Source organism: Malurus melanocephalus, unplaced genomic scaffold, assembly GCF_030028575.1.
Source record: "Malurus melanocephalus ecotype Western Australia unplaced genomic scaffold, MMel_1.1 scaffold_423, whole genome shotgun sequence".
Classification (NCBI taxonomy): domain Eukaryota; kingdom Metazoa; phylum Chordata; class Aves; order Passeriformes; family Maluridae; genus Malurus; species Malurus melanocephalus.
In genome coordinates this window covers 432,256-445,807 of record NW_026623655.1, presented here as the reverse complement: position 1 = coordinate 445,807, position 13,552 = coordinate 432,256, and the positions used below count along the sequence as shown (strand labels likewise).

Genomic DNA, 13,552 nt, shown 5'->3' with positions numbered 1-13,552 from the left:
GAAAAGCAAAACAAAACCCAGCCCATTCTGTGCAACCCAAGGCCCACAACAGGGTGAGGCTTTGCCTCTCACTGGTTGCATGGCTCACTGTCTAAATTCCTGTTGTCAAAAAAACCTCAAAAAAACAAAAAACCAACCAAACAGCAACAACAACGACTAAAAAAAAAGAACAAAAAAACCCCACACAAACTAACAAAAAAGAACAACAAATAAAAACACCCAACCAAACCAAGCAAATATGGCCATAAACTAAAACATAAGAAGTTTCAGTGAAGTAGCAATACGAGGAAGTACCTCTTTACATTGAGGCCTTTCTGTGTCACCTGCTCCAGGGGACCCTGCCTTGGAAAGGGGGGTTAGACCAAATGATCTCCAGAGGTCCCTCCAACCCTAACAATCCTGTGAAAACAAAAATCAAACAACCCCTCCCCAAACTATTCAGACATCAGAGGCACTCACCAGCATGACTGTTGGTTAGGAATTGCATCCCAAACTGGATAGTTGTGCTAAKCAAATTTAGTAGGGCAGCTCTGGACTTCTGGATTTTGCCCTAACATGAATAAAATGAATAATACTTACTGCTGCTAACCCAAGAATATAAGCCAATAAAAAACTGGCATAATTGCTAATTTTTATGGAAAATGTACACAAACACWTGAAATCTTTCACAGAAGCCTTATGCAAAAAAGAGCTGATAGCCATCACTTGCAATTATAAGTAAGAGGTTAAAGAAGCAYTTATTACTAGTAATTTTCTTGAAAAGGTTAAGTTATCTCTTCAGTTTGACTTTGTTCTCAGTATTTAAATAACTACACCTATATAAAACTGAGCAGATTTTAATCACTAAACTGTCAAGAAAAAAACAGCTTAATGCAAACAGAACATTTCAAGTATTCACATGAAAAGCAGAGACCTACCACATTGACTATATGGTCCACACTCTTTGCAACAGAGATTAAGGCTTGTCAAGTTTAATCATGTATATAGGATCAATTTTTGTACAAATACAGCTAATCATGTGTGATTGAAAAGCAAGCAACCCACAGAAGGCAGTCAAGTAATCTGCCTGTATTTCTAACTTGCTCATAGACAAAAATAGCACATGCCTCTTCCAAGCAATATTAATTTTATAAATGAACTCCAAGAAAAAGAATTTGGCCTATGAACACTTGTCTCCTAGGTTATTTCGCCATGACAAACATGGGAATATTTTTACATCATCTTTGCCTACTGTATAGGCAAGGAAATGCACTCTAGCTCTTACCTAAACACCACTGACCAATGTAAATTGACAYTAAGACAAATATAATGGATACAGGGGGGGACAAAACATATCCTTCCCAAGCTCCATTAATAAAATGATCTGGTTTGTCTTGTTCTTGCTTGTTTTGAAGAAGTCTGGTTCTTTCTATCTTGAAAGACTATGAATTTTACTGCATCAGTAAACCAAGGCCAGTAAAACTTGCCACACAGCTTGAAGCTTGTTCCTAATACAGACACCTTTAAGCTATTGACACCCTGTTTCCTCTTTACCAATTTAATCATTTCCTATTATTAACATACCGATTTTTCCAATTTATCACCAGCAAAATTATGAAGATGATATTAAAAAAATCTCCAGATTCCACAATAAATAACCATGTATCTTATATTCACTACTGAATCTGAGAAGTGTAAAGCAGATGCAGTGGTTTATCTTAAATTTTAGTTGAGGGACAGATKATCAGGTTAGAGGTTTAAGAGACTACCTTAGGGAAAAAGTGAGGAAATACACAAAACATCATCATTTTTGGTCTGTTTTTGAACAAACACTGGGGTATAATGAAGAAGGCAACTTAATTTAAAAACATACATAGCTTTGTCAAGTTAAAACATCTTATTTTTTCCACGTACACAATGACAATCAACTTTACCAATATTTAGTGTGTCACTAACAGCGGAATTAAATAATTATTCCAGMCTTGTAAGAACACTAAATATTCAAAGTTTCAAGACAAATGGAACCTTTTGCTCCTTTCATTRTATTTACCACAAAATAGTTAGCACTATTTATAGTAAACATGATAGAGACTGAAGCAACCCACCCCCTGACATATCAGACTGTATTCTATACAGCATACAGATTAATCAATGTGGCAAAAGAAAAAACTTTTAGAACTAATTCTCTACCAGCCAGTTTAAGAAATTCTCTCTTTCGACTATCATTGAATTAAAATAAAAATGGCTTTAACAAAGAATGTATGCACTTTATTCCTGCTGGGCTTACTATTTGTATTTTCTTTCATCCATACTATGTATTAGGAAGGACAACATGGAAGTCAAACAGAATGATATAAACCTGAAAAATTTCCACAAGATTAACTATGTATTTCTTTGCTACCACAGGAGCAATCAGTCTGGCAGCATTGCATCACATTCACCTTATAAATACTTTTAAATACGGTATGACTAAACAGCTGCTGGTAGAAAGAAATAATTGAAGCAAGGATGTTATTTGGTAACTTGAATGTCTTTTCCTTTGTACCTGTGTTGCCCCAATACTATATTGAAGTGCAGTTTAAACTGGTGCTTTCCTGTGAACTCATAGGATCTTTAGTTAAGGGAGAAATGGTTAAAGCTTGCTAATTCAGTACGTCTAGTAGTTTAGTTTCTGCAAACTGAAGCTTAACATGCTATTTAAAAGGTATAATTTATGTTTCCAAGACAGCTCCAGGCACTGCCTTGTTTGGGTTGCTTACCAAGCAACTATGTTTCTCCAAACAAACTAATGTGCAGAAGGGTAAAGGGCAGTGAAGGTAATTATTGGAAGGAAATCTCTCCCTAGGCGAGAAAAGAATAATTAAGCTCGTGCATGTTAAATCACATGGGGAAGTGAACACTGAAATAATTGAGTGTAAGTGATAGCAAGACCTGTCTACAATCTTCTTGAAAGGAAATTAATGCAGGGATAATATAAAGTGGGATTGTTTAGGCAACAAGAAGGCAATATCCCCAAACTTCATTCACAGTTCTTTGTATAAACGTTCATGTTTTCCCTACACATTCCCACAGCAGAGAAAACCTTCAGTAATCCAGTAATTAAATGAGCGTGCTGAAACCTAAAGAAGTTAAATTGCATTCTGCAAGCCTGGATTCAATACAGTTACCTATTGCTCATTAATCTCTCCACAGATGTTATCTTTTTTAACAGTTAAAAAAGCTTAAAATGTGACCAAGATTTTCAATGTTTAAGATGCCTCTTGTGCTTCATTCGCCACCTTGTCTAAATGCAAGCAACATATGGCAATAAGTGTGATGAGTTTTCAGTCTAGTCCTTCCCCAAAAGCCTTGGGCTATTGTGTGAAAATGTAATGAAAGCCATTTGCACTGAAAAGCTGTAACAGAATCTCCTCCTTCCGAGCAGCATACCTGGAGAAAAGAGCCTTTCCAAGACATCAGCAGTGCTCTGCTGCTGCTAAGATGGCAGCACAGCAGGGCCTGTTTGTGGTTTTAACTGCAGTGATTATTTGCTGAAACTTCTTGGGTGATCTGCATATATTCTCTGAAATTGTGTTAACTGCTTTTAAAATACAAAGCAAATATGTAGCAATATTCTGTATTTCTAATATCCTATGCACTTCAGGGAGACCTAAATCAAAGACTATTTCACAGTGACAGGCTAAAAAGTAATCTCATTTAAGGCTATGCTTATATGTTTGAGTTTCAAAAGGAGGTAAGAAACATCTATAACTCTGACAGATCTTGAAGCTTTCCCGATAGTTTTGCAGATACAAATTGTTAAGATACTTGCTATCAGCCTCAAAAGAAGCATCTGCTAGCAGTGTTCTACTGCAAGAACCGGTCTCCTTCACCAAACCTTAAAATTTTATAACTTGCTCTTAACTCTTCTTACAAAGCCCTTAGATTAAGTTGCTAAGCCAGATATTTACATTTTCCTGCAGATTTCCACTATGTACAGCACACTTAAACAGAACTCACCACTATCACACACAAGGCTTCTATTTTTACACAGAGCTCAAACCCCAAGGCAAAGTGCTACTACTCAGTGGTTTTTCTTCCTTTCAAGCAAAGATGCAAAAGAATTGTAACAGTGAAAATGGTCACATGTAAAACTACCTCTGCACTTTGCCTGTTGATTCATGCTGTGATTCATCTGCTCTCTTCCAAAGCTACTTTTCAATTTGATAGTTCAAGAAAGCTGCCAACAATTAAAACTTACTGAGCACATGGGATAAATAACAGCAGAACAATTCTTGCTCTTTCTCTGTAACAGCACAATCCAACTAACGTATCATCTTTTGAAAGAAGTGGGATGTTTTTAAATATGTATATATATTATAAACACCGTGTAGAACCTTCAGCTTCCCCAGTACCTCTTAAAGTGTGTTTCTTAACAAGCACTTGCAGGCCAGAGATGAAACAGAAGCTGCCTATTCCCACTGAAGATGCCAACAGACAAACTGGTAGGAAAGTCTGCACAGCAAAGTGGCCAACAATATCAATCTTGGCTTTTTTTATAGCAAAATAAATCAGACTGGGCACCAAATTCCCTGAGGCAAGTTCACTGAAAAATGGTATGATTGACTAATTTTTTTTTTTATGTTTACACTATTATTCCACTATTCTCTATTCTTGATGGCACTGAATCAACCCAGAGCAGGTGATGYACTTTGCCTGAAAGACATAGGTAATATATCTGGTGAGGCAAATACCCAGGGTATTTGCATATTTATCCGACGTTTGTTACAGAATTCCTACATTTCATATTATTAGGGGAAAAAATGTATCTTGACTTACAGAAAATAAATCACAGTGCAAGGTGTCCTACTCTGACACAGAGTTTCAGATATATTATTGTTTTCATGCTAGTCTTTTTTGAATACATAGACATATTTTACTGGYATAATTACTCAGGAGAGTTGAAGAGTTTTAAGGAGGAAAAACCGGTCTTGCTGCAAAACTGCAAAGGATTCCTCTGAAGTAAACAACTGCCACTTATTATGCCAAAAACAAATTAAATCCCTGCTTAATGCTCTTGAACATTAAGATACTGTATGGGTTTGGTCTGAAAACTAGAGACCTGCCTTCGCAGTAAGCAGGTTAAAGAAAAACAACATGTAAACAAATGAGTTGAAATTTTGGCAAAAAAAAAGTCAAGCAGTATCAAGTCACTTCTAAATAAATGACTGACCTGATATTGAAGAGATACAATGTCCCCAGCAAACATTTAGCCACAGTAACACAGAGCCAGGAGATTTGTCCTTGGAAAAGGATTTTCTACACCTAGCAAGACTCACACTAGTTCTGTAAAATATTAACAGTTTGGTCAATATTAGTCCATCCACTTCTACTGGGTTGTTTTTTGTTTTTTTTTTTACCCAAATGCTAAAACCAACAGCAGTAAAAAAATTACCAAAAGGCAGAAGCCTGTGCAGGCCCAAATCATCAGTAACTGTATTCTCAGAGGAGAACTCTACAATGGACTATTTCTTTTTCTCTCCCCAGACAATTCCATGAAGGCCACCAAGATCCCAGGAGGACACCCAGTACAGCAATCATTTAATGCCTGAAGAGAGCAGCTACTTGAGTGAAACTGTAAATAAAGGAGATGAACAAGGTATGAACATAGGTTGCTGCTGACAGTGGCTTTGCAAAATTCCCTTAAGTCTGGCAACTATCTTCCAAAGAGTACAGGACTCCTTTCAGTAGGTTAAAGGGCTCCTAATTTGCAGGAGCAGGTTAGAGAACTGCTGAGAGCACTACTGCAAGCATGTGGCCCAGTCTGGGAAAGGTTTCCCCCAGCTTAAAAAAAACAGCATATTTGTAGGACTTCCCAACATAGCACTTGAAAAAGAYGACAGCCTCTTCACAGCTTTTACATGCATCAGTGGAGTGAAGGTCAGACCCAGCAGTTCTGCCACATGAAAAACACCAGGCACGTTTCCAGACAATAAAATCCACTGCACCAGAGAGGCCTGCACTCCAAAGTCACAGCTTTCACAGTCTMTTCACCTTTCCAGATGAACCAACTATATCTGCTACTATTCTGGATCAGCATTCAGAAAACAGCAAGGAAATTTTTCAAGTAAGAGTTATTTTTAAAACAACATGAGATAAAGTTTTAAAAARGACAGTCAGGACATCCCATACATCAAATTCTACTAACAAAGAAAGGACTGAAGGTAGGTACCACCAAGTCCTCTCGACAATCAAGGAGCAGCAAGCTTCCCCAAACATCCTTTCCTGATTTGCACCATCTCCTCCTGCAATAGGAACAAACCATTCTGCTTYCCTGCTATGGTCCTAAAGCCCTGAGTGCAGGGAATACAAGTTCTCACTTCACAAGCAAACACTTTGCCATGTTTTCCTTGGCTAGCAGGGAACAGCAGGTACTATTCTGTGCTCTGAAAGGGGAAGCAGTGGGCACAGGAGGAATTGACCCCTAGCAGGTACATCCCAGTGGGATCTGCRCTCACATCTTTTGCATCTACTCAACACCAAATACCAACCACCTCAGTGCCCAAACGGTTGAGAAAAAACACTGCATAGGATCACATACAGGGAAGAATGAAACACAACCACAGTGAACTGTAGTGAATGATCTCTGCAATACTTTGGCAATACATTGCAGTTCTGCAATGCCAAAACAGCACTGTTTTACATCTGGGTTTCTTRTGCCAAAAACAAAACAGCTCTAGGCAAAGTACGACAGCTTCAGCAAGAGCATTTCTGATTGCTCACAGCAAATTTTATGGCTAGCTTACCAACCTACCGTGAAGTTTCAAGCCCCCAGCCTTCACAGCCCTGTACATCGCTTCCTAAGATGAGAATGAAATATGCCATGTTTCCATTGTCAGTGGCATGACTACTGAAAGCACATCTGAAATCACATCTTGACACTACAGATGTCAAGAAGGTAATGGGAAAACTCCCAAATTAAAACATATTTTCGCARAGCAACCTTAAAAAATACACAACTGCATCTGCAGCATTATTAAGCTAAATTAAACAGGTTTAGGCCTCCCCTGCATACCTCTGAAATTGCACATTCATTTATGATTCACTTCTAATCGTGTAACCATTTAAAAGTCCAGACGCATTTGCTCAAAAATTTTAGGGTGAAAGAAGACCTTACAAGACCTAGCATTTCACCACAACTGGCTGGAGAGAGTAAAGGAGGAGGTGCATCACTTTAAAAGAAAAAAAAACTACAGAAGAGTATTTCTTTGTAGCAAAATCCTAGGTAGATGGTAAATCTATCAGGTGGGGAGGATGGCCAGRGACTTCTAACCCATGAAATGCTGTTGGTGCCCGTGTAAGCAAAGGACTTGTAATATTTAAATCTCTGTTGCTTCAAATTTACAGGTTTCTTCAAGTGCCTCTGCTCTTCTCTTATGTACCCTCTCCCACCTTTGTCCCCTGTGTCATGGATCATACAGATCTCTCTAATTCTTCCTCAAGCTATTTTTGACTTTGTGTTTCTTCCATAAAGAGACCCAAAACCACAGTTTGGCAAGCACAGAGCTGCTGCCTGAAACACATTCATCCCTTTAAAAGATTAACTGCTGGCCATGAAGCTTCATGCAGCCATGCTGAACCAAGCTGGTCCCATCCATTTCACTCCCTCGCCTGTTTGCAAAACAAGGAGCAGGGAAACCTGGGTTGTTGGCAAATCCTCCAGAACATAAACAGCATCACCCATTTCCAACAAGAGACCCATCCTTAGGAACAAACTTTCAGAAAAAGCACAAGGGTGGCTGAGAGGAAGATCTCTGAAATTCAGAGATACTCCCCCAGCCCTGCAGCTACCATGCTCTCTAAAATGTGATATGGGTGCTCAGCCCTTTGGAAATCTAGGCCAGTAATTTTCTCTGGGTAAATAAGAGCTTGTGTTCTGCAAAAATTGCTGGCTTAGATGTAGAATACAAAACAAACTAAGATCCTTGCAGAGGAGGTTTTTTGGGTTTTGTTTTGTTTTTCAGTCCTTATATTACAGCTTCCATATTTTCCCTCTCAAGTGGATAGTTACTAGCAAATTCCTCTCAAGAACTGAAAAGGTAATTATTTACTAGCATAAACTTGCTCACATTGAAGGCCAACTTTTTTCCATGCTGCAGTCTTATCTTAGTATTTATTCCCCAAAAATCACACTTACAAGCCCCTGCCAGTAAGCATCAAACAAGAAATTACATATTGCTGATACAAATAAGTTCAGTGTACAAAATAAATGCCAAATACCTGAGAAATTACATGTTATGGCAGAGTGTTAGGGTTTTTTGGGGGAGGGATAAAAGGTAAAGAGGAAAACACCAAATTTGATACCAACAGAAACATTAAAAAGGCAAAACACCGAATAAAACTTTGAAACACCAACACAGTTTCACTTTGTGTACACTACCTAAGAGCATCTACTTTTTTGCAAGACTGACAGATAAWTTGGCCAGCTTAAAATGAAGATAAAGACTCCAATCTTTGGGTGATATTTGCTGGAAAGACTGTTGCTGCAATCACTGAATGCTGTACCAAACTCAAGTTCTCCTCCTCTACAAGGGATTTCACTGGCCTGTACAAATATAACATTTCTGCTGATTAGAACATTGAAGTTGAAAAGACATGACCATGTCTTTCTAAAAGAAGTATGTAGTTATTACTTGCCATCATATCACCAATATGTAGCAGAGACAAGTGAAAAACTAAATGGTTTAACTGCAAAACCTTCAAACCTCTAATTAGATAAGGCTTTTCTATCTCAGGAAGACCRCAATTATGCTACATTTTCCAGACTCAATGTCACATCTGGACATCTTCACTTTTCACCRCAACAACTCTGCTAGACAGCATTAACAAAACTCAGCCAGGTCCTTACTGTAATGACATATCTGACCATAGCAGTACACTAAATATCTCWATCTTTGTACCACGAATCAGAAGAAGACACCTCACATCCCCCTACCTTTTACCACCATTCTACAGAAAAGTAACAGTGATAGATAAAAAGACAAAAAAAATAAAAAGCAAGAGCAAGCTCTGCTCAAACCAAACTGAACCATATCATTTTGCCATTTATACATAAAAGGAGCAAGGCATCTCACTCAGTTGTGAGAGCATGTAGGTACTTCCAGATAGCATGTATACCAAAATACTCTGTGATTGCTGAAGCACAGAACCTGTAGCACAAAACAAGCAAAAAAAGGATCTCAACTGCCACATCTTGACCTTATAAAGCTAGTGCATAACATAGCACACAGAAAGACAGCACTATTAAGTTAGAAGAGCAATAAAACACAAAATATCAAGATGGCAATTTCATCCTGAAGGTCTATCCCTTAGGATAGTCTAGGGCAGCCAGAGCTCACAAGCCCCTACCTTTCACAACTCAAAGAAAGTAAAGYTAAAGCAAGGGACCCCACCATTCCMTGAAAATACATGCAAGAAGCACTAGAATGAAAACCATCTGCACTGTTTTCTTGCTTCAAGTGCCTAAAATGTAATAGCAGGCACCCAGAAGGGACCTCATGGCTGTCAGGCAAGACCTAAACCAGCTAGGCCCATGGAAGATCTCTCCAAAAGTAATTATCTACAATTACTTGCTTTTAATCTCCTGCACAAGACTCATACATGCATTAAACCCTCCAAACTGGAATCTGAGTTCTCAAACTGACATTTGTAAGAAACATAAGCACATGTATGCTCTACCAATTTCCTCTCATTAGCATTAAGTTTTCTAGAACATGTGAAAAATCATAGCAAAAATCAGGAGCATACAGCATTGAAGAAAAAACAAAACCCCTTTTTGTATTTTAGCACAGATACCACTTGCACAGATGACAGTTATTTTGCAACAAAGTGAAGTGAACCTTCATAAACAGAAAAACAGGCAGATGGTAATTAAGAGTTACATAAACACCTAYCTAAATTATACAGAACAAACGGTTGCCTATAGTAGAAGTATCAGGCAATTATCCTTGGTCATGTTGTCCCAACTCTCTCTGAGTTCCTCCCCATCCAACCCATTCCCTCAGAAAGTTTGGATCTAGTGCTGTCATCTCTCTTTTCTAAGCACTTGTACGTTTACCAATAATTTCTTCACTGAGATGACTTCAGTTGGGACAATATATTCACCTTTATTCAAATTCTACCTCTCGAACTTCACCAGTGACTCAAAAGTAGWGACCAGATACTCATCTTTCTAAGCTGCTTGGTCTGATACAATTACAATAACCCTCAGGAGACCTCACCATACTTTGGTAATCACATAACCCCCACTATCACTCTGGCCCCTGCTTTCTAACCACCACAGTAAGTAAGGTATGAGCAGGGGATCAGTCAAAAGCTGAATAAACAGAAATAAGGAATGTGAAGGGTAATCTGTAAGGATATGTCTTTAAGGCTYTACAGAAAGCCCTGCCTGACTATTCATAGCAGCATCTTGGAAGTTAGGCTAAATAATCAGAATCAATACAAGAAATTAAGACTTCAGGAAAACAGAACTAATAAAAATTAAATACCAACTCCCTTCCATGGTTCTCAGCTGACTGGGAACTCATTCACTGCCAACTTTTGAGTGTGAGCAACTTTTCTTCAGTTGCTYTCTCCTGGCCAAAGTCACAACCTAGGCACAACTTTGCTTTAATATCACAGAACATCACTCATAACACTTTTTCAGCCATCTCTATGTTACAGGCTTTTTGCTGCCATGGCAGTAATCAAAAAAAAAGCCCTGTAGCAATGCTRAGGGCCTTTCATGGCATCATTAAGGTGCCTGACAKAGWGCACWGAAAAGCTTTCTTCTCATATAGCTARTGTGCTTTGCTATGACACAAAAATGGTCAGGAAGGGGTGTAATTTTATGTCTGTGTGTTCTTCTACCACAAAAACCAACCAACTCAGCATCTCTGGCAAAACTACACATTGCCCAGTTCAAGCAGGTCAGAAATGATGGCAATAAATAACCTCCAAAACTGTCTTCTACATACACTAAACTTCCAGCGCCATCAGTACAAGAAAGGATAGTGAAGCTCAGAAGTACCAARAAGTCATCAATTGTTTTCCTTCTGTAAACAAGGAAGCAGGAACTTTATGCAAACAGGGATCGAGTGTATCCTCCACTGCCACAGAATCAGATATACTCTTCTCAAGTACAACTAAGTATCTTCTCAAATTTAAAGAAAATAGAATCAAAAGCTACAACAACTCATTCCAAAGCACAATGAGGTGTGTTCAGGTCTTCTCTCACTGTCACCTTAGCTTTGTGAAATTTACCTGCCCAGTAAGGAAAACCTTACAAATTGAAACTGTTTAGCAGCTTTATCTCACATGGGTGTTGGCTATGGCAACTCATGCCCATTAGACAACCAATGTCGTGTTGCAGGCACTCAGGGATGTACCAGCCCATTTTTATAAGACAGCCAGGCAATGCAGTGGCCATAAAATCATATGCTTTAATGCAGCTTTTACCAGAGAGGCTTCAAGCACTTTATGAATTTGGGTAAYTTCCCAAAAAGGAAAGAGAAGACTGGGTTTACCAAGTCAAAAAAACTCATTTTGGCAGCTTCTAACTCCCTTATCCCAAACACTCACAAACCACCATTTCTGCCACAGGAAAAACACCACAAAGGGARGTCCCACTAGCACCATACAAGCACAAAAAAAGGGACAAAATATTTAAGCACAGGTAACAACTGAGACCTGCAACTTCTACCATTCATCAAACATTATATAAGAAAAAAAGGCCCAGTAATTTTTCTCCACCTTGCCTGAACAATTAAAAGAAACAATTCAAATTCTTCTACTTTTCTAGGAGAAAGTAGAAACCTCCTCAGTAAACAAAACATCCAGTAACTAAGAATCAGACWACCTTTGCATAGTAAGTGTAGGCGAAGAGAAAGAAAAAAGTGCAAATTTTGAAGGCATAAACTACTGTTGCATTCTAACAAAAGAGCAATTGAGTACAGATCTGAAACCACGCACCATCATTTGCCGTRGTGTGCTGTGTTATATGTTGTAAACACGGCAAAGCTTTAGTAATACCAGACTTGACCACTGGCCCATACTAGACCTTGCTCCACCCTGTGAAATCTGCGCTGAGAAGTGGGGCAAGACTGACAGGTTTTATTGTGAAACTTAACAGGTTTGTGGATTAGCAAAGCTACCGTATTGAAAGCTGCAAATCCCTCCTCGGCCATGTCTCTACAGAACAGKGCTCATTCCTCAATTAGAATTTTAATAATAAAGTTACCAAAACTCCACACAAGATCCACCAGTTTCTGCCTGCTTCACAATACTACCATAGAATATGGTACACTATATTTTTCTTCGTTCACAAGCAAAACTCGATAAGCCTTCCAGGTTTGGTTATGCTGGYTTTTTTTTTCAAGGTTCCCCTGTGCTTTACCATAGTGAGAGATTTCGTAAGAGTGAAGGCACCTTATTTAACCAGACTTAATGCGTTCTTCGGACTAAAAATGCCTTGCCTTTTGAGAGAAAACTGGCTAACCTAGCAACTGGTTTCTGGAGTAAAACTCGGAGAAAAGCGATTTAGGGAGAGGACATCAGGCTGAGACACACAAATGTGCGGGCAGCAGCTCTCTCCCTGCTCAGGACAGCACCGGGATCCACTCGGGCCCCACCAAACCCCCCGAGACTCCCCTTTTGCTGCCGCAAGACCCAAGCAGCTTCTCCCCGGCCTTTTAAACCTCCCAAGCCGATCCTTTCGGGGTTTAAAAGGCCGGCTCACGCCCGCCCGCCGGAGCCCCGGGTGCCGCCTCAGGCCCTGCCAGCCTCACCTGCCCCAGCGGGGCCGGGCCCTGTGCGGCCCGGAGGCCCTGCCACGGGACTCGGCCGCGTTAGACCCGCAACAACAACAACAACCAGCACACACACACTCGATTGTCGGCGGTATCCACCTCGGCTACCTCCCCGCCGCAGCTACCTGCCCGCCCGCCCGTCCCCAGCCCGGCCCACGCCCCGACTCACAGGGCGTGCGTGAAGGCGCTGAGTCCCGGAGGCACGGCCGCAAGCCCCCGCCCGGAGCAGTCCACGCCGCGGTCTCCGTCGCAGCTGCAAGGGGCCGGGCAGGGCGGGGGGGACGCTCCGCCGCTGTGTCCGGCCCAGCTCCCCAGGCCCCAGGCGACGAGGCCAAGCAGAGCGAGGCACCGCATCGCCGGCCGCCCAGCCCCCCCGGCCCGGCTCGGCTCGGCCTGAGGCTCTCCGCTGGCGTCCTCCGCGCACCGAGCCTGGCGAGCTGCCGGAAAAACGTAAAAAAACCTTTTCAAAAAACAACGACGACAAAAAAAAAAAAAAAAAAAATTCAAAATAAAGAGGGCTCCTCCGTCCGGCGCGGCTCGGGGGCTGCCTCAGCGGGAAGCCAGCCCTCCGCCGCCCGCCTGCCCCGTACACAGTCCGCAGCGGCGCTCGGCACCGCTCATCTCAGCCCCGCAGAGCAGCGCTACCGGGAGGCGGTGGCGGTCCCGGGCCGTGCGCCCCGGCCCCTCGGCGGCCGCGGCTCCAGGGCTGCGCTCGGCGCACCCGCCCCTCCCGCACCGCGCTCCTG

The 13,552-nt window shown here is 41.0% G+C and overlaps 1 protein-coding gene across 1 annotated transcript in view; it reads right to left on the bottom strand.

The window, feature by feature from the left end:
- Positions 1-13,552, bottom strand: part of LGR4 (leucine rich repeat containing G protein-coupled receptor 4) — a 64,817-nt gene extending 51,265 nt beyond the window's left edge. The window contains exon 1 of the mRNA XM_057379781.1: positions 12,976-13,552. Coding sequence (XP_057235764.1) covers positions 12,976-13,160 — 185 coding nt within the window. The 5' untranslated portion in view covers positions 13,161-13,552. The remainder of the gene's footprint in view (positions 1-12,975) is intronic.